Source organism: Clinocottus analis, unplaced genomic scaffold (assembly GCF_023055335.1).
Source record: "Clinocottus analis isolate CAN_PGR_092001 unplaced genomic scaffold, fCliAna1.0.p SCAF_16, whole genome shotgun sequence".
Classification (NCBI taxonomy): domain Eukaryota; kingdom Metazoa; phylum Chordata; class Actinopteri; order Perciformes; family Cottidae; genus Clinocottus; species Clinocottus analis.
Window position 1 is genome coordinate 3487408 of NW_027175887.1, and position 26757 is coordinate 3514164.

Consider the following 26757-nt stretch of genomic DNA (forward strand, 5'->3'; position numbering starts at 1 on the left):
GAGAGAGAGAGAGAGAGAGAGAGAGAGAGAGAGAGAGAGAGAGAGAGAGAGAGAGAGAGAGAGAGAGAGAGAGAGAGAGAGAGAGAGAGAGAGAGAGAGAATTTTAACTAAACATTGTATCAACAAACTAATTATTGTATAATATCCAGAAACTTTCAAATTGTTTTTCTCTTAACTAAATCTACTGTAATGTTGCTCCCTATATCTTAAATATATGTAATGTATCCCACATTCCCAATTTTCTATGATGCTGTTATAGAGTCGGAGTGTTAGAGTAGCGTTAGCTGCAGCATATTACGGAAAGATAAAGCTACATAGGTACCTATGGGCTGCTGTTATACTGTAATTTCCCCACAGAGGGACTAATAAAGGACTATCTTATCCTATCTAATATTAACTCTGTTCTTATCCTGTCGCTCCGTGCCTCTCGGCTTCTGCAGCGCATTGCTGAGCGTGTCCACCAGGGGGCAGCATTGCCGCGGTGCTTAACTGTCTCTGTGGTCACAGATAACGGGGCAGAATTAAAAGCAGATGTCCAAAAAAAGACAACCAAATATTTGCAAATGAATGGGTCCTGTGGAGGGACAACAGCTAACAATTGTGAGTGTGATATAGGCTGGGCTACTTCCTTTTAGCAAATCGTCCAGAACATCAACACAGTTGTCTGTGCGACATTTGTGCACATTTACGGCTGCTTTGTGTATATGTGTAGCGTTAATAATAGGATTGGTTTTTAATGAGAAGAACCAGCTGAATGGCTGCTGAAAAGCTGGCGGCTCACAATGTAATGAAACGCACTTTCGCTCTGACAGAAGCCATCGAGACGGTGTTTTTGTCACGTGACTCATACTTTACTCACAGTTAAATCAGACGTCAAGCGCTGCCGTGGCAACAGTTTGACGTGACTTTACTGCCGTACATCTAAAAGCGTTGGGGCGGGAGCTCCTTTTTTTTTAACATAATGTCCCATATCGCCTTACTTCATCTCCTAACTCAATATTTTATGTCTGACTTGGATTATTTATGCGTCTAATTTTAATCTCACTGAAGATAGATGGATGGATAGATGTCGTAAAGTAGCTACATGCTCATAATAGGTACTTGTGTGCATATTAAGCAACTTAAAATCATCACAGACGATAATTAAACCCAGTCGTAGGCAGCATATCAGTAATGTGGTGGCTTTGGCAGACGAGCGGGGCAGACTGACAGGGAGGAGCTCCAGTCACAACAGCAGGCAGACCCTCCCAGCGCCGCGAAAGGAAGCGGAAATAAACGTCGCAAACCGTATGCTAGTAGCTCCGGACTCCTCGGACGGGGTGTAAGCGACATCACACACACACACACACGCACACACACACACACACACACACATCGTTCGTTGCCTCCAAAGAGGAAGCAGGGAGTGGATAATCGCACGGTAGGGGCTTTCGCTTGTTACGGTGGCAGCGTCAAAACGGAACATCTCGAGTGGTGAGTTGTCCCCTTTATGCTTCCTCCTCACGTAAAAGTTATGTGCTGCTACCCTCCTTTTTTTCACGACGCAGGCTAAGTCAAGTTCAGTTACGTTAGCTGGGCTAACTGTGCCGCTAAGCTAGCAGCAACAACAGCTCGCGCTATGAAAAAAAAGAAGAAGAGGTGTTTTCTTCCTTTTCACAATTGCCCAACGTGAAGCTAAGCTCACGGGCCTCGCGCTTCAGTACACCGCCACATGTCGACTTCACACCGGACACTGCGTTCCGCGTAACGTCACCGTGGACTCGCCCGTTAGCGCCGCGTTGATACGGGGGGGATAAGTTCGGCAATAGCAGTTATTGTCGTCCGACCGTTAGCCGGCGTGCTAACCGCTCCAGCGTTACAGACCACTGGGCGCAGGCTGTTTGCTGGAACGGGATCGATCCTCTCGCGTGAAAGAAAAAGGCAACAACAACAACAACTGCGGGTTAATACTCAACATTGCACATCACTACACGTTAAATGCTGCCACAGTTTAGACAGCGAGGAAGCACGAGAAGGTTGTACATTCAGGAGGTTTGTTGAGGGCAGCACCCCCCTCTCTCTTTGCGCTTCCAGCCTCCTTCTCTCAGACTTCGTCCCAGCTAGCATTACTCCTGTCACTGGTGTGACCGGTGGTTGAGTTGTTGACAGTCGTGGTGCTGTAAACAATGGCTGCAGTCACATCCTAGGGCTTAAAGTTGCCGTTACCGTCCAGTGACTTTACTAGAAGAAAAGGAGCCCTCTGTCTTTCTGTACTGTGTTCATGTACACGTACAAAACACACAACCCAAACAATTAAATGCTGAAGTTGAATTTGCTGAATATTTTTTTTTCCCACACAGTTTGTTACTCTTTTATTTATTTATTTATTTATGTATGGCTTCTGTCTGACTATCTGTGGTTGAATGGCCTTTATTGGACACGGGGCTTGATTAGTGTGAACCCATTAGAGCTGCACTGGTGGCATATTAGCAAACAACTTAACGAGATAACGTGGCTTTATCCATTTAACCCAGCAACCGCAGGTTTAGCCAGTGTATCAGTGTCGGCTCTGCTAAAGTAGGCTACTGACTTATCTCTGTCTGGGCCAGGTGGCTGGCTGTCATGGTGCTCTGGAGGAATTGACATTAATTACAGTGAATTGAACGTTACCCTGGATTATCTGCAGAACATGAAGGCCTTAACTTAATTTCTTAAAGGTTCGCTAGATGACCATCAGTTAGGGCCGAGATATTTTCAGAAATTGTTGGATCACATCTGTGTGACGTCAACACACTGACCACACAATAACTGTCTCATGATGGGAAAGAAGTAACACAAAAAATGTTTTTATTAGTGTGATAAAGAGTCGTTGAAATGGCAAAATAAAGGAAGCACTGTATTGATCCATCTTTCATTTGTAATCTTGCCGTTTTCCTGTTCATTCTGTTTACTTTACGTTTGAGTCTGACTGAGCCCCACTTTGCTTCTTGTTTGCAGGTGCCTCACTGTGACCTTTATGTGAGGTCCAAGCCCTAAAGGAGCGGGTCACAGACGGGAGGAGAGACTCGGAGGAAAGCATCTGGCCACAGAAGCCGGGGATACGCGTTTTTATTTTTTATTCAGACCCCTGAAACGCGACCACAGCCGAGTGGGTTTTCCAGCACCAAACTGCAACCATGGAGGCCATCGCCAAATACGATTTCAACGCTACTGCTGACGATGAGCTTAGTTTCAAGCGTGGGGAAGTTCTCAAGGTAAGCGAAAACCATTTGATAATTTAATGTTAAGACTTGTTCGTGTTACTCATTATTATACAATGCTGGATTTTTTTTTTTTCTGCTGTAGGTTTAAGTCATGGGTAGTTAATCATCCTTCTGTCCATCCTGTGTTCATCAAGTTGAATTAAACGCATGAATCTAATGTTGCACATGGGATCCATATCTTTTTTTCATTTGTACTTAACGTGGTCATACACTTATGTAGACTTAATATAACCTCAATTACAAAACGCCACTGCATCATGTGAATCAGAGTTTTAGGCCGAGATGTTGTGGCTCATTGTGTGCTCATATTCTAAAGGAGCAATGCTTGTGTGAAAGGGCCAGTGATTTAAAGAGGAAAAAGATGCCCGTTTTTTTTTTTATTCCATTATGAAGCATCTCTAAAGTGCTCTCTGTTGAAACCCCAGGCTTGTCCAGATCCTCAGGCACAAGGAGCTTATTCAAAGCCTCACGCTTTCAGGTTTGCCTGAAAAGCGTAATTTTTTTACACTCTGACCTTGATGAGATCGCCAAGATATTAGAAAGTACAATTTTCCTACGCAATGGTTCACTTTGGCTTTAAATGCAATCATCATAATCCCTCTGTTCGGAGGCACAGCGATGACGAAGAGGCGACAGCGCAGCGAAATGAGACGGAGCGTCGTACTTTCTACAACAAGGCGTGTTGCTGAAAACTCGATCAAAGAGTCAAATGTTAAAGTTTGACATTGCATGACTTTAAAAGTTCACTTCCTTCCTTCTTTTGGCTGAAAGGTTCGTATTTATTTTGCTATTAAAAATTTCCGCCTACGGTCAGGATGGTGTTGAGGAACACTTAAGCTTTTGGCTGACCATTGTACAAATATACATTAGTACAAAAAGACCACACAAGCGCTGTGTAACCTGTCGACCTGTTTTAACCATAACAATCAATTGTTTTCACGGGCAACATCTGTTTTGCCAGACATGCAGGTCGATGGAAAATAGCCGCAGTGCAACCTAACATGCGCATCATTATATCATCATTTTGAAAATAATAATTTTTTAGAGAAAATCTTCCACAGCAAAACAGTGGCTAGTAACACGTCCTCCTGCCTTTCTGTCCATGTGAGAGGAGACCGCTCTTGTGTTGACAATTATGTAGCGTCCGATGGAGTACCTTGGTTTTTATATTATAATATACTGACTGTTTTACCATAAACGTCAGCTGGCCTGAATGAGTTGTCTGTTCTATCAGAGATGAGTGCTGCTTTTTCACTGAATAAGAGATTTGAAAAGATTTCTTATCTCAGCAGGGGGGAAAGAGAGAGGGAGAGAGGGAGAGAGGGAGAGAGGGAGAGGGAGAGGGAGAGGGAGAGGGAGAGAGAGAGAGAGGGAGAGAGAGAGGGAGAGAGAGAGGGAGAGAGAGAGGGAGAGAGAGAGGGAGAGAGAGAGGGAGAGAGAGAGAGAGAGAGGGAGAGAGAGAGAGGGAGAGAGAGAGAGAGAGAGAGAGAGAGAGAGAGAGAGAGAGAGAGAGAGAGAGAGAGGGAGAGGGAGAGGGAGAGAGGGAGAGGGAGAGAGGGAGAGCTCAGGAAACACTGAGCTAAATCTGAGTACTTATTAAATTTGCATAGAAGAAGCGAAAGCACTGTACTTTTCCTCTAATTTCAACAGCCAGTGGAAAAGCTCAAGCCAGATGGCAGAGTTCCAGCCAAATGTTAATGGAAATGCCACAGCATCTCCTCCCTAATTGACACCGTTAAAGACGAGATGTGCCTATTGGTGCCTGGGTAATTGGGACTAAACTGCATTGCATTCTGTGACATGTGTTTAACGCTATCTAATGTTCCACTTAAGTTTCCCGACCCCAAGTTGTACTTCTTCGCTTCGTCTATGTTGAGCATGTCGTTGCTCTTGCTTCTTGATTTGTTTCCTTCCTTGTACGATGCCTTTTTATGGACTTCATCTCACTCTTTTTACAAACGCTGTTCTCCAGCATGTACTGCCATTATTCAGTAAGGACTCAAATAAAGCTGCGATGTTTAATCGAACTATTAAATTAATTGCCAACTATTTTGCTTTGAATATTTATTTTAAGAAGAAAAGGAAAAAAAGTTCTTTTAATGGCAGCTTCTTAATTGAGATTTTGTTCTCCTCGAGTGCAGGAAACTGAATATAGTTGTGGTAAAAAAAAGATTACGATTTCTCAAACAACAGACATGTATTTTGTCCGGCGGTAGCGTGACAATACTGTAGCTGCTGAAACTCCTCTCAGGTTATTTCTGGACGGAGACTGGGTCTGAAATGGGGAAGGAAAGCCTGCATGACTGTTGCCTAAAGCTGTCCACATTTCTTCTGAGTACAATTGTTGGCTGCTCTGCCCACAGGACCTGGTACTCTTTTTGAGATGGGATGAATTGGCTCGATGTTTGTCAGATACCATCTCCCCCCAACCCCCCCCTCCATTTCATGCATCTTCTTTCTATCCTGTTTTTTGTTCCTCCTCACAACCCCTCTGGTTAATTCAAAAGAAACCGGATGGAACGAGCTCCTGTCGTTCACTAAAGCTCAGGTTGACCCAAGCTGTGCCTCATTTGACATGTAAATGTATGATTGAACGTCATTTTGGTAACGTCTTGATTGACCGTTGCCTTCAAACTACTTCTCATGTCCCACAAGAATATGACGGCGTTTTACGTCATTTGCTGCACTTTTTCATTTTGTCACTTTTCTTTCTTTTTTTTTAAGTGAGAAGCTATGCAAATTTGTGATTTAATTATTGTAAAGTTTTAAAATGGTCTGTTCTCTAAAGTAGTGAAGATTCTGCAACCAAAAACAATAAACTCTGCCTTTGGCCTGCTTTTTGTGACTGCATAACATTCATTTCGCAAAATGTCTCCGCATTAAATAGATGAATATTGAGTAAAGCAACACCAGGTTGCTCTCCATCGCTCACTATCTCACTTTGCTCTTTGCACTCCTGCTTTTTTTAATTTTCTCTGACCGGTTGTGATGTTTGGTTACATAACCGCTGTTTAAACATTCATCATAGTAAACTAAACGTCTCTCCCAATTGACATGAATTGATTTTAGAACCATTCCAGTTTTCTGCTCTCGTAGATGCCGCAGTTGTCTGATGCTGCGCAGCAGAAGCGCTCGGAGCTGTGGTACGTCTCAAAGGGATCGTTCTGGAGGTGTTGTGTGTTCTGGTGGCTCCTTTTTCGCCTCCCATCGCACAGTCTTACGACGCTAATACTAAACAGCTCTGCTCTCGGGACAAAGGCGTCCTCTCATGGGAGAGAGCAAGCCCGCGAACGCAGCATCCTTTTCACCGGCTCACCGTCTTCGCTGTGGCTAACGCAAGCCCTCGCCTTTGGCTCACAGGAAGATCTATGCAATTTGTTCCTCCGCTTCTGCTTTCATTCACAAGATCACAACCTCTTGGCGCACACTACAGCACAGCGATTATGTTTCGTGGGCCTTTTCTGGAAGAATGGTTGTCAGCAATGCATTCAGCGCACACTGCTGAGAGGAAGCCAGTGTGGTTTCATACTGTAGACCTCTCGGCAAGTATGATCGGCATCGGCAGTAGAGCCGCTTGCAGTTTGAGTGATTCATCACGACTCACTGTACTGAAGCCTCCAGCTCTGGCCTAAAGCCACACAGAAGTTTTCCCTCCTCGTTATAATAGCTTTTTTTCCATGTATTTTTTTAATATAAGTGTTCATCTAATGGTCTGTCACTGGGGGGGGGGGGGGGGGGGGGTCAAAAGGTTGTTTTGGGGACAAGACATCCTGTTAGTGTCCAACATCTTTAATCATCTCAAATGTCCATGCTGACTTTTATCACTTTGTTAAAATGAAGAGCAGTGATTTGCAATCGGGAAGTGCCAATTTTGGTCAAGCAACAAGTATGAAAGATGACAATGGTGTTAAACGTCGTATGAGAAGTTCCCGTCATAACCAGCGTTTTCTGTTAAGGAGGTCTGTGTGCGGCTGCTTCATCTGCCAACCGTCTCGAAGACTACTTGTGTTTTGCTTGTCTTTGGTTGACATGATTCTTTTATTTTGATTTACTGTGACTAATCATTTTTATCCCCACCACAGACGCACACACGCATGTTAGCCACCACTGTCTCTCGACATTGATAATATTACAAGTATATTACATGTTATTAGATGAAAGGAAGCCTGTATTGCCAATGCGATCAAGATCTTTCAATCGTGTTTCTTTGCTGTTAGCAAGCAGCAGCAGCGTGTCACTGTGACTCACGCAGCTGGTTGACCAGACCAGGCTGCCCTCTAATTTGCAGACTTGAGTCATACACCAGCGTTTAGTGCGCTAGTTCTTGGGTAGTGAAGCGAACTCGCCATGTTTCACCAAATGTACCTTCTCCAACGTTTGAATGCGTCTCTGCTTCTACATATCTTACTTTTGCTCGTTTTTTATCAGAAAAATGCTGCTGTTTCAACTACCTTCCTGTTTTATCTTTACTGGCAGTTTCAAGTGGTTGAACCGTTCTGAACACGGAGCCCGATTTGTTGTCTCAAATTTTCCGGACACAAATAACATTTTCTTTCTTTTTTTAAAGAAAAAAAAAAGTGAAAAACATCGTGTGGGTGTGTATGTAAAATCTCGAACGGTAAAAATGTGCAGCGAGTGGGCCCGTAATACATTTGCATAATGCAGACTAGCTCAGTTTCACAGTACGATATCCCGTCATGCATAGACAAAAAAAGGGGAAACTGCCACTGGTGGTTAGAAGATATTTTACTAAATTTAACTCTGTACTGTAGGTTTCTTTTTTCTTCACACACATTTCATTATTACCACTCCAGATACTCTGAGTTGAAGTGTGCTCCTGGGTTGCAACAAGCAGAGAAACATCACTCTGACCTCTTTTCTGGTGACGTTTGTCCTGGTAAGAACATTACTGGAGATGATTTACTGAGGCGCTCGAAGCCATTTATTGCCGTATAAATGAATTGTTACGTTGAGAGCGTCTTGATAGCCAAGTGGTTCCAGCGAATGCCATATAATACAATATGAATATGTTTTTACTGTCCTATAGAACAAAGCACATAAAGACAGAGCCATGACCTGTAGTGTCGACACTGTAAAATCAATGTACGTCATCCTTCCTCACGGCTGTGTCTGCATTAGACACACTAATCACATGAGCATGAAGTTAATACAGAACGAGTCACATCTGATCGGATCACACGTTGCCATTCGACCAGTTTTACAATCAAATCTTCCATTTTTCTTTTTTTTTTTTTTTAATTTTTTTTTTTAACTTGCTGAGTCTTGCTCTACTGATTTTTTTTCTGTGTCAGAAAGCAGATCTTGCCCAGAGCACTGTGCACTTGCTCTCATTTCCTCCTTGAATAAATAAAGATTAACGGCCCTACTGGTGGACAGAATTAGCTCCTATCATCAGATCTTTGAACTGTGCCCACGTAGCATGATCTAAGATCCGCCTCTTCCAACCTCGCTGCTTTGCGATACTGCCGTCTACGTGGATCATTTGTTTTTTGGGCCCCGTTCGGGTCCTCCTACTCCGTCAAACTTATATTGCGGCCACTAACGAAATAATGTGCCATAAAACTACAATTTAAAAGTCACGCAAGGAATTGAGTGAGAGCTTGCCAATAGATTATCAATAGAGCCGAGGCCTTTGTGGAGCATTAGGACGCTCCGTGGGCATTACAGGAGGCAAGCGTCAGCTCACAAAAGAGAAATTGTGAGCCATTACCACGCTGAAACAAAATGAGATAATTAGTCACAATCGTAAAACGATTAATAAAAGGAAACCGCTGAAACTTGATGAAGAAGTGTGCATGTGTTTAGGGAGTACAGCTGGTACAAACAAATGCAACCTAAACATGTGACTGTACATTACAGCATTGAAGCTTTTGTTTCACCCAAATGTCATGTGAGATATTCACAAAAGAGTTGTGTCTTTTTCCCTTGAGAGTGACTGGATTGTAACCACCTCTCACCCTGCTGCCCCAAACCTCTCGTTACATGGAGCTTGGACTCAAAGGTGTCTGCCCCAACGTCAGCGCGTCCTCCTGCCTCGCGTTCGCGCTCACGTTGATGCCACAGGGCAACTGTTTTCACATCCTGTTTGATGCGTCTTCCAACAGTCAGCTACTTCCTGCATTGCTACAGCGCGCCCCCACCCTTCCACCACACTTCAGCCCCGAATGTGCACAGCAGCACAGGCTGGGTCCTCCCCTCACAGCAGACGCTTTAGTGGTCGCCCTACTTGCATTAGCGTTGCAGTAGATTGGTTCTTGCCTCAGCAAGTACTCGCTATTTTTAAGTCTCCCTGTGACGGACATCCTGTTGTCCCTCTTTAGGGTCGCAATATAAAGGAAAATGGAGCTTTTAGCCAGTTGCTTCGACACTTCCACCCCACCCCTGATTAATGGTTCCCTCAATGCCTATTAGTGCTCAGGGTATTGATTTTCCCCTCCATTTCCACTTGACCGCGAAGAGAGGAAGAGCTGCCTCGTGATGCCTGATTGTCTTTTAAAAAATCTCAAAACCTCAACTACACATAACCCTTCATTAGAGTCTGAGCTCCAATCCAAATCCCACTATTTGATTTTTCTTTTCCTAAACGCTCTCAAGGTGGCCTCCCTCCGACCCCCCCCCCCCCCCCCCTTCTGCTTTTTCAAATGGAAAAGTCCATAAGGGTGAGAATAAGGTGAACGCCGGCGCTAGCATAGTCAACGTCACCTGTGCTCAGTTCAGAAATAAGAGGGAGGGTTTACATCAGTGTATCTTTACATGGTACAATTTGGAGAAACAGCCAGGACTAAGGAGAAGCGATGTGTTCTCGTTGAGCTCGGCTAACATGGCGTACACGCAGCAGCACGTTGCTCGGGGTCTGTGCCGGTACTCCCGTCTGCTTCTTTAAACTGGCAGCGCGCCGACCGCCGTTTAAGTTACTGTTTGTGTGCAGTGTTGACGGCGTTTATCTGAAGGGTCAATAATTGCTGCTGTGTTGCGCTTTTTTTGTGTGTGCAGTTTTTCATTACAGCTGAGATTCCCCCTACTTAACACCACCCGAGGCCCTGTAGGAGCTCACTTGAATCCACGTCGGAGCAGACTATTTTGTTTTAATTAAATGCCGAATCTCCGGAGAGAAAGCTTAGATAAGTACATTTCTCTAACTCGTTCTTTTCTTTCGTCTAAATTAAACAGTTTGACCTTGTTAATGGAAGAGTTTTGTTTTTTTTAAGAGCTTTGCTGTGAAGTCTGGCCAAAGGACACAGCTGTATTAAAGGCTTACAGTCCTGAACACAAAGGAAGTAGTACAGCATTTCAGACAGCGTTGCTCTTGTATGTGTACACAACCTGCATTTGTGGAAGACTTTTACAAGTGAAGCAGCAGCAGCAGCAGCATCCTGAACGATGAGGGCCAAGTGGGAGGCATAGTGACGCCACCACCAGCATGCTGCTGCTCTCAAGGCCGATGGAAGGAGGTGTGGAAACTGCAAATATTGCCATAGCTCGGTAATGGAGGAGAGTGTGTTTGCACGAACCTCTTCCGGCCTCTCCACCATCTCGTTGTTGTGCTATTTTGTTGTGCGCCTGTGTATTCGAGGCAATCTGCTCTCCGTGTCAACACGCGGCAAACAGGCGGACACTCGCTTGTCCCGGCGACTTCCCGGGCTAATGGCTGTCCAACTGGGCACGGTTTAATTTGTGGCCACTCAGGCCGGATGCTGAAGCTCCCTGTGGCCGCGCTTGCTCACAGCGTGTTGGAGCGGCAGCTTGTGCAAAGAGCGGCAGCTCAGGTGGTACTGAGGCACTTGACAGAGCTGTCAGAAATCTCTCATTCGCTACTCCCCTTTTGATAATGGACTCTGGATAGTCGACTCCGTTGCGAGCGGCAAATTGTCGTTAGCAGACACTTTGCTGACCGTTTCTCATGTATTTCTCTATAGAATGTGATTTATTGCACGGTGTGATTTGTCAGAAAAACCTGATGGGACATTACTATTTTTCCTGGTATTGTTGGAATTTATGTGCCCTATATGTGGTGGATACATATTTTATACTGCGGATGGCTGATGTAGTGCACTATGTGTGGAGAGTTGGAGACGCAGCCCTCTGTGGTAAAGGCACAGTATTTTATTGCCTTTTCCCCCGAAACAATTACACCAAAAAACCTCTGTTTACAGCTTTAGTCGTAGTGGGATTGCAGGTGAGAGCAGAGCATGTTGAAGGCATGCGTATTAAATGCGTATGATTTTTGGTATGAAACGCTGTACTGAACCTGTGAAAATGGCCCACCTGGATGGCTTTTTGATCATTGAGGTGTCATACGATGACTAATGGATCAAGAGGTGATGCATGCTGCTCTGTTTCCGTTCTCGGTTCATGCACTGGGAGCCTCCTCCTCTCCACTCCTGGAGAGAAGAACTCTGTGTTATCTGTCTTTTTATTTCCACACACAGTCAAAACTGACCCTTTTCACAATGCAACACTTTTACTCTTCTTTGTGTTGCCGCCAACCTTGTCTGTACATCTTCTACATTATTTCTCACATCTCGAGAGCAATACAAAATAAAAAGGAGGAGGAAGAGGATGAAGAGGGAAAATGCAGGTTAGATGACACATCTAATATGAAACCAAAATAAACCACCAGACAAAGTGCAGTGCAGCGTGGGAATGAAAAGACAACTTTCTCCTTCACTGGATTGATGGGGTATCACAAAAAGGCATTGAGCTAGCCAGCTACCGCAGATGGAGGGCCGTGCAGTCCACAGAAAAGCTAGCTTGGCTGCTTTTGAGAAAGAGATGCCCTCATTTTATGTAATTTGCCCCTGAGGAGTTTTCCTAAGCTGATCACAAGGAGCCTGATTCTTCAAAGTGTCCCTCTGTCTTCTCTCTCTCTCTCTCTCTCTCTCCTTCTCTCTCCCTCACAGCTTCTGTCGCTTTCTCTTGCTTCGACTCTCTTGATCAGCCCTCCGTCACTGTTTGTGCCTTCTTCTTGCTCCCACCGCCTGTTTTCTCGCTGCTCTCCTCGGTAGCAGCAGAGTGTTGAGTCAGAGAGCTGTAATTAGATCTCACTCCCTCTCATCTCCGCATCACTCCCCTCCTGATGTGCCGTTAAGTCACCGACAGCTGTATTTAAACCCCTCCACAAAAAAAGTTCATCATTTTCTTTCTTGCTACATTTCCCTCCATCCCTACTCGTCTTTGCTTCCCAACCTGCACCAGCACGCGAGTGGAAAGCACCGTCCAGGAACTGATAAGCTACGTATTCCTTGAAACAATCAAGACGACGGATCGACAACTTTTTGGCTTCCCCGGATTTGAGATTGGGCGCCACTCGTGTGCGTTTGGTTAATCTCTGCACCAACAGCTGGTACAACCTTGCGTTAGCTTCAGACGTCAATAAGTCCATTCTTAGTGCTATATAACTGTTTCTCCTTCACACACACACACACTTGTCCTAAGCTGTCACATCTGCTTACTGCTCGACAGATTTTGTCGCTTTTTAAAATAAATCTCGGGTCATTAGAGGCTATTGCCAAAATAAGCTGCACTGAGAGTTCAAGCTGTGACAAACGACATCATGATGTAAGAAAGGATCCTCCCCCGAGCTGCCGGAGTCAAATTGATAATGAAAGGATCTGGTGGGTGGGCGGTCCAAGCCTGAATTATCTCCCATATCAATTATCACACTCGGGCTGTTGATTACAGTTTATCACTCATCTGGTTTGGCTGATGTGTTTATCTTTTCAGGCATTATGACTTTTCAGGAGTCATGGACGTGTTGTTTTATTCTATTTTGAAACCAACTACATTGTAATTCTTGGACTGCCTGTGTATGGTGCTTTCTTTCATTTGTAGTTTATTACTTTTGATGTTTTTTTGTTGAATGAAAATACGCACTCAACAGATGCATGTTGTGGAGACGTGTTCCTGCTCAATAGTTGGCGGTAAAGCCGTCACTTTATGAACTCTGGTTTGAGAACCAGTTCTGCCGGGCGGCCAACACGGGGTTAATCTCCTGGCTGAGGTGTTTAAAATGTGTGTTTTGAAGCTACAATCTCCGCTGTGGAAGGGAGGCTCCCCGTGTGGTAATAGCCTCGGGCATTATTTTAATTACAAGAGTGTTACAAGCTTTCATTTACTAGAATCCAATGTAATCTGTTCCTCTGTGTGTTTCTGCATCGGGGTGGTACTCATCGCCTCTCGGTCCAAGTCTGCAGCCTCCCTGCTGGGAGCAAAGGAGGTCGACCTCATTTCCGAGGCTTTTTGGATTGTTTTTTTTGTGGTTTTTTTTTCCCGAAAGCGGTTTTGCGAAACAAAGCATAAAGTGAACTGGTGTGGGTCTTCACACCTCCTCCTCTTCCTCACCCTCCAATCTGCTGTGATTTTAAATCTGGCTTCCTCTCCTTATCCATCAGTCTAAGGTGTGACAGTTATTCATCTTTAGGATAACACTTTCATGGCATTATGTATACCTTTCCCTTCTTTTAAAAAAAAATAAAATGTAAACCTTGATCCCACATTTTCCATAATGTCCTAAATACTGAACTGTTGAGTTCGTTTGTGCCTCTACGGAGGTCACTTCTGCTGCCAGTGTGCCAGAATACCAGGACTCATTCCTGCCGGACATCCACACAGTTGGCATAGAGACACACACGCACACACACGCGCACACACAGGCGCGCACACACAGGCGCGCACACACAGGCATCTCCTACTACTTGTGCTTTCTACTCTCCTGATGGCTCATTATTGTCTGCTGAAGTCCTTGTTTGTGACTGACCTCCACAGCAGTGTTTTTTAAATGTAGTGTTCAGATGTGATGCTTTTTAAATGTAGTGTTCAGATGTGATGCTTTTTAAATGTAGTGTTCAGATGTGATGCTTTTTAGTTGTAGTCATCATTGTTTTGTCCTTCATAGTTCATTTTGGCCTTTCTTTTTGTCCAGGTTTGGTCGGCAAAACCTTTTATCACTTTACTTTCACTCTGTGTTTTCTTTCTTTGGTTCTTTTGTTTATATTTTGTCTTAGTCTGTCAATCTGTGTATCGTTTGTATAATTTTCTTATTTGAGAAAACCACAGGTTTAATGATTTAAGAATGCAGCTTTGCAGTAACTCACTGCCCAACATGGGGAAAAAATGTGTTAATCAACTACCTGAACCCGACCTGCAAACTTTATGCTTTACAGTAGCACAATTGTCAGGACTGAGGTGTGTGTGTGTGTGTGTGTGTGTGTGTGTGTGTGTGTGTGTGTGTGTGTGTGTGTGTGTGTGTGTGTGTGTGTGTGTGTGACGCAGAGGGAGCCACCCTCTCGAGGTGGAGAATAATAATAAAAAAACATTTTTATCTGATTTGATGCTTGGGTCCATTTTTATAAATGTTATTTCCACTGATCTTTGGTCCCGCTGGCTCTGCTACCAGTGGCTGGTTGCGACTTTGCATAAAACCAGGAACATTGTAGTATCTGATAATCTGCGGTCTGATTTAGATAACCAAAAGTGTTTTCATGTTGTCATGGTTGCCGTCTGGCGTGCAAATATAGACTGTCAATCGGTTTCAATAACGTGGCGGCAGACCCAACAGGCTTCTGATGAAGCTTTAGCTCGTCTGTCTTTCTATCTGTCTGACCTGCCACACGCTCAGATTAACTCACACTCCGGTTAATCCCTGCTCCTGATTTATTGCAATCCCGTGTGGACGGTGCAGGCGTGTGGTTTATTTTGCATCTTGTTTTTTCTGCCTCCGGGCCGCCGGTCCGCTGTACTGTACCGCTCTCTCCACCTCCATCTCGTGTTAGTCAACGCTGAGTAAGTCCGTCCTTATGCAATCGTGACTTCTTGAGCGTGGTTATTCCCTTTCATCCACATACTTAGAAAATCCTTTTGTACGACACTGGTGTTCAGGTCTCTGTGGTGGGGAAAGGGAAGGTCTGGATCTAAATCTAATCTCCTCAGTCATCACTTGCACTCGTTTGCTCCGCATTCGGAGTAAACGTAGGATTACTTCATGAGCCCAAACAACCCCGTGTAGAAGGCAACTTCGGTCCTTTTTTTCTTTTTCTGTTCAAGGAAAAATACTTCAACATGATTCCGGACCGACCTTTCATTTGAGGACAGAATAGCAGAAAATCACTCCCACTATGTTGCATCCGTTTCTCGACATCGGCCTCAATAATGACGCTGAAACTCTGCAGCCCCGTTCATCAGATGGTCTTACATATTGTATGATTTCCTGATTTCACAGAGACACTGAGTTGGCTCTGGTGGACCTGGGTCTCGTGTGAATGGCAGCTACTCGTGTTTAGTGTCACACATGCTTCTGTGGGTGGAAGTGCTGTAATATATTAATATTTTGTGTGTGACAGAGAGAGGGAGGGAGGGAGAGAGAGGGACAGGGGGAGGACGGCGTCTACAGCGGCAGCTGTGGAGGAGATAATCCCTGGCCTGGACTTCAGCCTCTCAAATAGAAACTCCTCCAACTATTGTGGCTCAATCAGATTAAAGAGACAAAATATCTTCATAGAGAGAGAAGAGAGAGAGAGAGGGAGGAAGGGAATGCACATCATCCACGATGTTGGCTCCACTTGGAGCACAGAGCTCCGTCTGACACAATGCTGCGGTTGTCTCTTCTCTGTATGGTTAAAGAAAATCTGCCAGCCAAGCAAATATTTAATTTCTACTTTTTCCTCATGGGCTTCCATTCTTTTGGTTTTTAGAGCCACTGTAAGCATTCAAGTTCAAATGTTCACTCTGAAGGCATTCCTACATGCCGACTGTTTTCCTGACGCACTCTTGAAGAGCGTCAATATTTTTGAGTTATGTACAAATCTAACTACATATATTTTTATAATAAGGCGTAAAATATTAACACAGGCAGATTGTCCAGATTTTGTTCAATATTCCCATATCATATTTTCTTTGTCGATACCATTTAATGGACTGATACAGTGCGTTAAGACAATACAATTCCTGTACTATCGTTATTTTTGAACCGCTGTATACTACTAATGAATTTGACTAATCAATACGCGACAGATGGAGAGACCTTTTGTGTCGGGCTGTAAATTGATGATGTACACGAGCTGTACTTGTTTTCAGTGTCGTGTTGAGAGCATAGAGAGCGCTGCTGTCGGCATCGCTGAGACGCGCTCGTGCCACAACAACGCGGCCGTGCACGCGAGCGTACGTCCCGCTGCTCCAAGGACGCGACCCCAATCTGCTTCACTCTGATGTCAGCTGGGTGTTACGTGTTGCTGCGATATCGCAGGTTTGCATCCGGAGGGAAGCCTAAACTCACAAAAACAATGTAATCGGTGCGCATGTATCGAGTGATTCTGATTCTTCCTGCGCATCAAACATTTAAAGTGAAAGCTCGATTTGGATTGCCCTCGCTCAGACGGTGGCTTGGGTAGTTTCTCTAAAGCGTTTTAGTATTTCATATAAGCCTGGGCAATGCAGTGGACCACAGCACCTGCTGTGCTCTATTATTACCACTAGTTGTAGGCCGGCTAATTATTTAAGGTTACTCGAGTTCATAAGGATGGTCTGGTGGCACGGGCCGCTGTCTGCCAGCGGGACTCCTCGATGATGAGATGCATTGTGGGAAGGCTTGTGATTTATCACTAATACAATCAAACAGTGGAAGGAAGGTCCTTGTTTCTATTGACCTTAATCTCTACTTTCATCTTGCTGAAATGTTACAACTCGTTCTCATTTTCAAAACCACAGCGTCAATCTGCTCTACAGCGTCGTACTTACTTACTTACTTACTTACTTACTTACTTACTTACTTACTTACTTACTTACTTACTCGATGCCAATCTGTCGAGACGAATTCCTCCAGTCGAGGACGGTCGGGGTGCAGGTCAACGGCAGAAGAGTGGCAGCCAGCCAACAAAGTGGGCTTGACTTGGTCGTGAGGACGGAGCATCGACTCTCTGACTGTTGGCGACTCTTCCACCTTCAGTTGTAGAAATTGAACGGCACGTTTTGGACTCCTGCAGCGTTTGTTAGATGTTTCCCTCTCCCAAAGTGGTGGAACGTTTTTTTGTTCGGGTGCTTTGGCAAGGTAAAGCGTTGCAAATGTTCTAGATGTATGGAATTATCATCATCATTATTGTTATTATTATTATTTCAAAACTCCTGTCCAATAGCTCTACCTTGAAACTGAAGCCGTTGTACCGCTCTCTTTGATGCCACCGGTCTAATTTTTTTTTTGAAAATATCCATTTCTTCCTGCAACATATAATACAAATTACTATAAATAATCAAAAATAAACCCCTCAGTTATTCCCGAACTCTGCGAGCGCTAGCGTTCACTTCAGTCATTACCTTGTTGACTGGCGTACTTTGGTAACTGACATCAGCGCTTTCACTAACGACTCAAAAAAGTAAACGCAGACACGATTATTATAATGTCACAGTTTACTGTGGTTTCCTATCTTTCACCTCTGCCTTTCAGCCATGCTGATGTCTGCCACCTCTCGACTAATATTCAGTGACTCGCAGAGAAATGTTGTCCGGCGGGATGTCGACCACTAACCTCGGTGACCGCCTGACTTTTATTCCAACACCATCACTGGCAGAGCCGGCCGTGATCCCCAGACGACCCTGTGTCTTAAGTTCTTCCTTCGCAGCGTCGCTGTCATGGCTGTAGACTCTTCGTCTTGTAACCCTTCACAACCAACAGACCCTGAACCGACAATGCCGGGCGCCGGCTTTTAAAGGTCGGCGTGGCGCGTCAACACACGGCCCGGAGGCTGAGGCTCAGACTGTCACATTGGATGGCATAAACACTCTTCCCATCTCTCTCTGTGTATCACAGACATACTCTGATATCCATACGTCCACTGTGCTACATATGCACAAACAAATGTGTGTATACACACACACACACGCACACACATATGTACACTAACACGCTCCTGATTTCAACCTACTTCTGTTTTGTCCGAGGCCACTCCCTGATCCAGTAATGCAGGTCTTGTGCAGGGTCAGCAGCTGGGGGAGGAGGTCAGTGACAGCTGGCATTCTGCAGGCGCACTGGAGCAAATAGACCCAGCCACTCACACTGCACACGGCCAATTGGACAGCTGTCTTGGGCTGGGTTAGTGGGAAATTATGAATTTAAGGAAAGAGGAAGAGCGAGGCGAAGAAAGAAAAAAAAAACAACCTTGTTCAGGGAAACGGTTTTGAGTGTAATGTGCATCAAGTCAACGGTCGTTTTGTCTGTTTTCTGCCAAACCTCAGCTAAATTAAGGATTGTGTGTCTACCTTCGCCAAATACGTAGAAGTATATTTATTAAATAAATCATGCGGCTGTGATCTTGACTCTTCTGAGTGTAACTGAGTCATTCCTCAGCTCAAGGTTCCCTCTGACTGGATGAGATTAACGCGAGCTTCACTTGACTTCAAGCTGCTGCAGGGAATCAAACGAGTGACAGCTTGGTTGTGCAACACGTCTATCGCATCGTTTCATTTATTTCCCTCTCTTCTGCGGCTCTCGAGGCGTCACACACCCTGCTGATATTTGGCGGAGATAAGTTGAAGTGGCTGAGGATCTCGAAATGGACGTATGACTGCAACGTCAACGCGGGCTGCGTGACTCAGTGGCGTTGCTTCAGCCTTCCTCCGAATTTTGTACACGTCTGTAGTCGTTGCAATAAAGATTTTACATCAGTGTCGGGGCGAATATTGCACACTACTTTTCCTCAGTAAGGGCTGTTGTCCCCCTTTTTGTCTTGTTTTAATGTGTTTTTGCTTTAAAGAAATACTTCATCCACAATCTCCATTTAAGCATGTGACGCTATGACAACGTCGTGATAATCCTGGGCAGAATAATTGCATTTCACGAAATGATCCCGATACTCCTCAAAATACGCTTTAATCTCTTAAAATGCCACTGAAACGCACACAATCCACTTTATCTTACATTTTGTCACAGATGTGACAAAAAAAATGTGTGACGCGCATCTTTTCTAATGAATTGAAGTTATGAATTGACCCGTTTTTTATGTAGTTGCTGCTGCAGCGTGAAGGTCAACGCCATCAATGCACTTCGACAAAGTGACACTCTTATTAACCGTACACACGCCGACGCCCCGGCAGCCCAGCACACACACCTGCACCGCAAGCCGCTCTCCTCGGTCAGACGGGAACGCCCTCACAGCTGTCTGTCACGCGGCGCTGCACTAACTGGGCCTCTGCTGCGGGGTGGGGCGGGGGGGTGGGCGCTCGCATAAGACGCCTTATCGTTGCTTTTAATTGGAAGAAGCTTTCCGAAGTGTTTCAGATGTTTATTTTGTTTGATTTTATATTTGTTCCGCTGTTAGTTTCCTAATATTTGCCAAGCAGTACTCTAACACACATTTCAGGCACCCTCTGAAGTCACAGGAAATTAAAGGGAAATCGCTCAAAGCTAAATTTAGGAGGTTGATTGCTGTCCATTGTTGACATTTGTGCGCGCGCTAACCTGAACGCCTCCTCTTTCTTTCCTTCTTTCTCTTCTGTCCTCTTTGTCAACACCAGGTATTAAATGAAGAGTGTGATCAGAACTGGTACAAGGCAGAGCTAAATGGAAAAGATGGCTTCATTCCCAAGAACTACATAGAGATGAAAGCCCATCCGTAAGTATTATGCCGGCCTAGTGTCGCTCCTCTGTGATTGTGTATCTGTAATATGTTGTGATGTGGAAGTGTGCTGCATGCTGCGCATGTGGTACGAACGTGTTGCCTTCTGCCTGTCGACTCTGTTCATATTTGTGTTCCTGTTCTCTCCTCTCTGCCTGCACGGACTCATCTGGACACGTTAACTGCAACTGTTCACCCTCAAGGGGCGTGTGTGTGTGTGTGTGTGTGTGTGTGTCTGTCTGTGTGCACTTCAGAGAACGCCTGCAGCAGGAACCTCAGAGGACATTACCTCTGGACCCGCTCAGTGCCAGAGTAGCTCTCTCTTTAATAATGTGCCCCAGGCCTCTCACGCTTAATTGAATATTGACCCTATTGCATCATTGCTGGGGTGCGATTTAGATGCACCTATTTATTTATTTTATGTCTCTACAGTCGGGGTCTCATTGTGTTGATCTTTCTTCTTTATTTTTTACTACTCTCTTGTGTTTTCTTTTTTTGTTGCTTTTTTTATTATGATTACAGCGAATCAATATGTAGCTGTGCCTTATGCTTCTGTACCACGGAGCCTCATAAGCGTTACAGCGAAGCCTCACAGGGTGTTGAAGCTCCCCGTCCTATCGACGGCAACGCTTTCTGCAACATTTCACATGACAACCGGCAAAACATGAATTATTTAGATTAGTCCCCTGAAACAAAATGGTTAAAAAGGTTATTCTAAAACTTGTCACGGCCTTCTTCTGCTTGAACGTTCGCCCCTCAGATTGATCATCACTTCATTATTACTCTCTCATCCGGGGGTTTAAAGCTTTAAGGCGGGCCCTGGCATTTCTACTCGGGAGAAGATCTGACCTGCCTCTCTTAGTGAATTTGAAGGAGCTGAATATTCTTATTCTAGTCAAACTTTTGTTTCAGTGCACAATGATTCAGCTCGGGCCTCAGGCTGGATCCCAGAAGAACTCCAAATCACGGGCCGCTGTGGTTTGCGAGGGCTCGGCTAATGCCGGCCCCTCGACGGGGCTCCGTTTTAAAGTGGGTCCACATCCTGGGACGTCATCGAGCGCGGGCGCTCACCACTCGGCATCATTTGAGCCTGTGTGGTCTGGTGGGAGAAGCTAGAAGAACACGCTGCGCTATACACTGTGAACCATGTTTGGTGCCATTGTTTCACCACCTTGTTTCAGGCTTAAAAATAGATTTGCAGTAAATGTTTGATTTGAGAAAGCAAAGAAAAAATACCGACTCTCCGTGCCTCGCTGCCAGATTAAGAGTTGGCCACTTCATTATTGATTTATTTTTTTCCACCTTCGTGTAAAGCAGCCAAGATGCCGTCTTTTGGCTGACTGTACTTTTTAATTATTTACACAAGCGAAGAGCTTCTTCTGACTTTGTCTCCCATCCCACTCAAATGTCTAATAGGATAAAAAAAAAAAGAGTATGCAGTGATGAAATTATACAACAGACATGAACCTAACCTGTAACCTGGCTGCTTGGCAGAGGAACACAATTCTAGCGTGTTTGCTTTCCCACTATAATTAGATCATGACTAATCTACTTCCTGGTCCACTGGTGGCCAGTCCAATCAAGCGGAACTTCACCCCCACTTTACTTCCTGGTGTGACAAACAGTATTGTGACGCTTGAAGTACGTAATTGTGCGTTTCATTTGGACTAGAGCACTGGGCATCTGGGGGAGGAGAAGAGAGGAAGCAGCGGTTAGCACCCTCTCCTCTCCGTTGACTCCTCAGGTCAGAGCTGTCAGCCAGCAGGAGGTGTGATGTCTGCAGCATCTCCCTCCGTCCTCAGTTCTTCGTGTGTGTGTGTGTGTGCGTGTGCGTGTGCTCGCTCAGTGTCGTGCCTTTGTTATATTCGCAAAGCTTTATATGATTTCCTAAGTAGATTAAAAATAACCGTTCAGAGTTCTTCTAGACTCCATGGGTCTCTCCGGGTCGGCTCAGTCGTCGCTCACACGTGTCCGTTCTCTCTGCCTCCCGCAGGTGGTTCTTCGGGAAGATCCCGCGCGCCAAAGCCGAGGAGATGCTAAACAAACAGAGGCACGACGGGGCCTTCCTCATCCGAGAGAGCGAGAGCGCCCCAGGAGACTTCTCCCTCTCTGTGAAGTGAGTATGCCGCCGGTTCACGCCCCGCTCTGTTTTCTATAAATACTGCTTCTCGCCTTCACCTTCCAACTGCGTGCCGTTTCCTGAGACAAGTGATCAGGTTCATCTGTTTCCATATTCTCAGTATGTCTGAGTCATCAGCCGCTTCCTCATTCTCGTGCGGGTCCCAGTGTCGCCCCCCGGTGGTCAGAGCCCAAAGGTTATGATTCCAGTGGTGTGTTGGACATCAGCCCTGCTGGTACTTAGTGTTTTAAGCTGACGCACACAAAGCTCGTTTCCTCTTTATGCGTCTATCTCTCCATCCTGACCTTCCCTAAAACACACAGCGGGTCACATATAAACTTGAAGCTAAGATGTGGATCATAATTACTGTCTGGACGGCCCCCGATTCTACTTAGTCACGCCAGTAACAGACTGTCACGCAGTAGCGGATTCCTTTGACACGTAATGCGTCTGATAAGCACGATTACGGTCTGACTCCTCCACGACCTTTTATTATTTAAACAACTGTGCATGTCCGTCACACTGTACTGTTGCCGGAGATGCCACCTTCCTCATAGTCTTCCTCTCTGTGCCCATGAGCAGGTTTGGAAATGACGTCCAGCACTTCAAGGTTCTTCGCGACGGGGCTGGGAAGTATTTCCTATGGGTGGTAAAGTTTAACTCCCTGAACGAGCTGGTGGACTACCACCGCTCCACCTCAGTCTCTCGCAATCAACAGATCTTCCTGCGAGACATAGAGCAGGTCCCCCAGGTAAGAACTGACCAAAAACACTTTTAGTTTCACACACTTTTAGGTAAATTATATATTTTTATGATATCATTATATATAGGTATTATATATATTTATATAACATATATTCTAAAAAAGAAAGACATGGTATTGTGGGTCAAAGTGGTTCAGGTTTTTTAAAGTGGGGTTGTATGAGGTGCTTATCCACAGTGGGTGTAATACTTACAGTACATGTAGTAGTACTACTAACAGGAGCACTGACACAGAAGCAAATACAGTTTCTGCCATAAATGGAGGAAACAGTAAAACATAATTTCCATATGTAAAATATTTTGAATATTTTCACCGCTTCACGTCACCGTCAAACCTTCGTAACAGCAGTAAGGAGTTGCTGGTCTACTACCGCGCCTCTATCGGGCACGTTTTCTTTTTTCTTAAAGGTCCCACAATGACACTAACTAAGTAACTAACCCTTGGAGTCAGTCTGAGCCGGTGGGTTTATACTCTGTCCACTTTGTCCAAATCCCACAAAGAGACGTCCTCTTTGCACAACATGTATGATGAAGGTCTTCTCTGTTCTCTTGAGCGTTGGTGGATGTTGACGGTTCACGACCTCGTGGCTAAACCTCCCTTCTCTTCACCGCGCAGCATCCCACATACGTGCAGGCGCTCTTTGACTTCGACCCCCAGGAGGAAGGAGAGCTGGGCTTCCGACGCGGGGACTTCATCCAGGTCCTGGACAACTCCGACCCCAACTGGTGGAAAGGGGGCTGCCACGGCCAAACGGGCATGTTCCCCCGCAACTACGTCACGCCTGTCAATCGGAACATGTAGACAGTCAGACCATGTCATCGACGGAAACAACAACAACAACAACCACCACAGCAGCAACCACCACCACCACCATCATCATCATCATCGTCGTTCCTGATCTCATCCGCCCCCACACCCCCCAATCCCTGCACCCCCTCCTGACCCCATCCAACTCCCAACCACCCCTCCATCCCACCATAACAGGAGCAGACAGGAAGAACGCAAACAGCTGAAAGAGAGAGAGAGAGAGATAAGCAGGAGTAGTGTCGTCGTGGGCGTCGCTGTGTGGGCGGCAGCTGAGCAAAAATCAACTTTTACTTGTGCTGAGCGTTCGCCTGCCAAGCGAGCGCCTCGGCGGAGGATTGATCGGCCTTTTGAGTGAAATCTAAACGCAGAGAAACTAAAGAGTAGAGCGTCAACCGTGAAGACGACCAAATGATTCTCCCGCAGCTGCTTCTGTCTTCTCCTTAACTTCTTAACATTCTGCCCTTTTTGTGTTTGTTTTTTTCTTTCTTTCTTCCTCTTTTTTTTTTTCTTTGCCGCATGTTGTTTTAATCACCTAAATGAAATGCCTACCGATTAATCCTGACTCTGTTTTAAAGAAAAAAATGTTTTAAAAAAAAGAATAATAAAAAAAGAAGAAATGGTTTTAAAAAATGTACAAAAAAAATGCAATCTACAGTACTGCAAGTTTCCATGTGTAAGATCATTGGCACGAGAGCATTGTACATCAGCCACCGGCTGTATAAATAAATCAACTATAGAGAGAATCCATTTTTTAAGAATATATATTATATATTTGTATGTGTTTGTCTGTTTTACCTCTCATCACAAATTGTATTTTTTTTTTTTCATTTGTAAATTATGTTGAATCTTTTGTTGGTCTGGAAAAGACACGTAGCTCTAGGATGTGCTGAATTGTCCCTCCTGTTTCTTTTTTTCTTATTCTGTCTGAATCTGAGGGCTCTCGGATAACGCGCGTGATATTTAAGGCGTCATAAAGTCCATTCGCAGAGGGTTTCTCTTGTCTGCAATGCAAGGAAAGTATAGTTAGTTCTACTAATCAAAGTATCGAGCCGCGAGGAGCTGCTGTGTTACAAAGTGTGAAGGCCAGCCGCCTTCTTTTTTCAAAGCCGATGTATTTATTGCAGCCCTTGACTCGGGCGGTGAATGTAGCCGACTTGAGTCCACAGACATTAACATGAGGGAAGCGAGGTCGGAGAGCTGAACCACACAAACCGTGCAAAGGGATTTAAACTAAACCAAGAAGAGGCGGTGACGCCGTCGATGCTGCTCGGGGGATGTGTGCCGCTAGTGCACGTGCACACATCCCCCGAGCAGCCAATCGTATGCGCACACACACACACACACACACTTGAGACGCTCTCCTCCTTGCTACACCTGCACGTAAGCAAAAAGGCCGAGTTTGGATAATCACGTTGTGTGTGCGTGTGTGTGTGTGTGTGTGTGTGTGAGACGTCATCAGTGCCGATCCGCAGCTGGCACCGATTTAACAGTTCAGAAAACTGAGAGATTGTCTTTTATGCTAAAAGTTGAGAGATCAGCTTTAATGATGTAAACGTTTTTGTTTTGTTTTCTCTCTTTTGTCCAATGTGGCGTGTGGTTAAGCACTTTTTTTTCTTTCTTTTTTTTGTCAAGCATTTTGATTTCTGGCCGTGTGTGTTTTGTTTACCGTGTTTGTGTCGCTGTCTTCTTGTTCTCTCTGGATAGTGCCTTTCTCTCTGGTGTTTCAGTGTCTCCGACCTGCTACTTTGAGCCCCCCCTCCCTTCACCCCACAGCGAGAAACCGTGTATATAATCCAACCTGTCCCATCCGACAACCCCCCTCTTCTACATCAACCCACCTCCACCTGTTCTCCTCACCAACATGGAACTCTTCTTATTTAAGTGTCTCTCGCCTTGTCTTACCCAATGATACCGTTTTTTGTTTTTGTTTTGCTCTTTTTTTTATTTGCATTTTTTTCCTTTGTTTTTTTTTTTGTTTTCAATTAATAAAATGCAATTATTAAAAAAAAAATGAGTGTCTTGTGGTCTGTGTACTTCAGATAGATTCACATCCCGCATGCACCAGAGTGTGGAAGCCCATTTCTGACAATGAGATGGAAAAACTTAGACGAGTCCTACTGAGAAGCGTCAAAATACTGGCACTGTATCTACATACAAAATAAATGAATACCAATATTTTGGGGGGAAAAGTTAACATTTTTGTATCAGTGCGAGATACCAGACGAGGACCGAAATGACCTAGAAGTATGGAAACGTCTTCCAGGTCGAGAGGGAGAGAGAGAGGTAGAGAGAGAGAGAGAGAGGTAGAGAGAGAGAGGTAGAGAGAGAGAGGTAGAGAGAGAGAGGTAGAGAGAGAGAGGTAGAGAGAGAGAGGTAGAGAGAGAGAGGTAGAGAGAGAGAGAGAGAGAGAGAGAGAGAGAGAGAGAGAGAGAGAGAGAGAGAGAGAGAGAGAGAGAGAGAGAGAGAGAGAGAGAGAGAGAGGTAGAGAGAGAGAGAGAGAGAGCTGTGCTTGCGCCGCCCAGGGAGGTCTTTAACGCCGCGTTAGCCTCGGTCTGGTGCATCGTCTGCTCCACATTTGGACTCTGCGTACCAATGTCGCTCTCCTCTTTTTTGTCCTTTTTTTGTTGTTATCGACTGCCTCGAGCAGCCGCCGCTGCATCCGCGTTGCCGTGTCCTCTCTCTGTAGCCTCTCATCTGGAATGGATTAAAGTTTGTTCCCATTCATCATGAGATGTGACGTCCTCTCTGCGTCAGCATGATGTGCACTGCGCGGATACAAGTATGAACGATACGTCTCGTAATAATGAAGCTTGTCTATAAGTATAAGGGGCCAAAGTGCCCGTGCTATAGTAGTGTCAGCATGTAAAGCCCGCTGCGCTCTCCTCTTGTTCGGGCACTTTAAGATGCTTTGAGGATTTGCAAGTGAGTGGGGATATGCTGCGAGGATGACAAGATTATTATCCGCGTGTGAACTGGTGACCTGTTTGTGCCAGTCCCTCAGCGCGTCTCTTATAGCACCCCCCCCCCCCCCCCCCCCCGACACACACACACACACACACACACACACACACCGCACACACACACCTGCTCCTCCCCCAAGTAACTATAAAACGTGGCAAACCCGTCTTCATAAACTTCAGATGTATTATTCGGGCTGATGTAGTTTAATGAGATCGGCGCACGTTGTCTGATCCGTCATTTGTG

The 26757-nt window shown here is 45.2% G+C and overlaps 1 protein-coding gene across 4 annotated transcripts; it reads left to right on the forward strand.

Annotated features, from left to right (window-relative positions):
• Positions 1 to 927: 927 nt before the first annotated feature.
• grb2b (growth factor receptor-bound protein 2b) lies at positions 928 to 25551 on the forward strand. Of its 4 annotated transcripts, XM_068579329.1 has the most exons (7): positions 928 to 1097; positions 1192 to 1473; positions 2977 to 3233; positions 19764 to 19861; positions 21858 to 21980; positions 22566 to 22734; positions 23362 to 25551. In XM_068579329.1, exons 3-7 carry the CDS (start codon positions 3156 to 3158, stop codon positions 23545 to 23547), a joined length of 654 nt encoding a protein of 217 aa, XP_068435430.1. In that variant the 5' UTR covers positions 928 to 1097; positions 1192 to 1473; positions 2977 to 3155; the 3' UTR covers positions 23548 to 25551. The 4 variants fall into 4 exon arrangements, with proteins under 4 accessions (XP_068435430.1, XP_068435429.1, XP_068435431.1 ...); XM_068579328.1 differs by having other exon boundaries at positions 928 to 1473; XM_068579330.1 differs by having other exon boundaries at positions 928 to 1321.
• Positions 25552 to 26757: the final 1206 nt, after the last annotated feature.

Excerpts from the sequence above, each read along its gene's own strand:
- grb2b (XM_068579328.1), top strand. The coding sequence starts at position 3,156 with ATGGAGGCCATCGCCAAATACGATTTCAACGCTACTGCTGACGATGAG. Across the intron at positions 21,981-22,565 it reads GACTTCTCCCTCTCTGTGAA|GTTTGGAAATGACGTCCAGC; the intron begins GTGAGTATGCCG and ends GCCCATGAGCAG. Across the intron at positions 22,735-23,361 it reads ACATAGAGCAGGTCCCCCAG|CATCCCACATACGTGCAGGC; the intron begins GTAAGAACTGAC and ends TTCACCGCGCAG.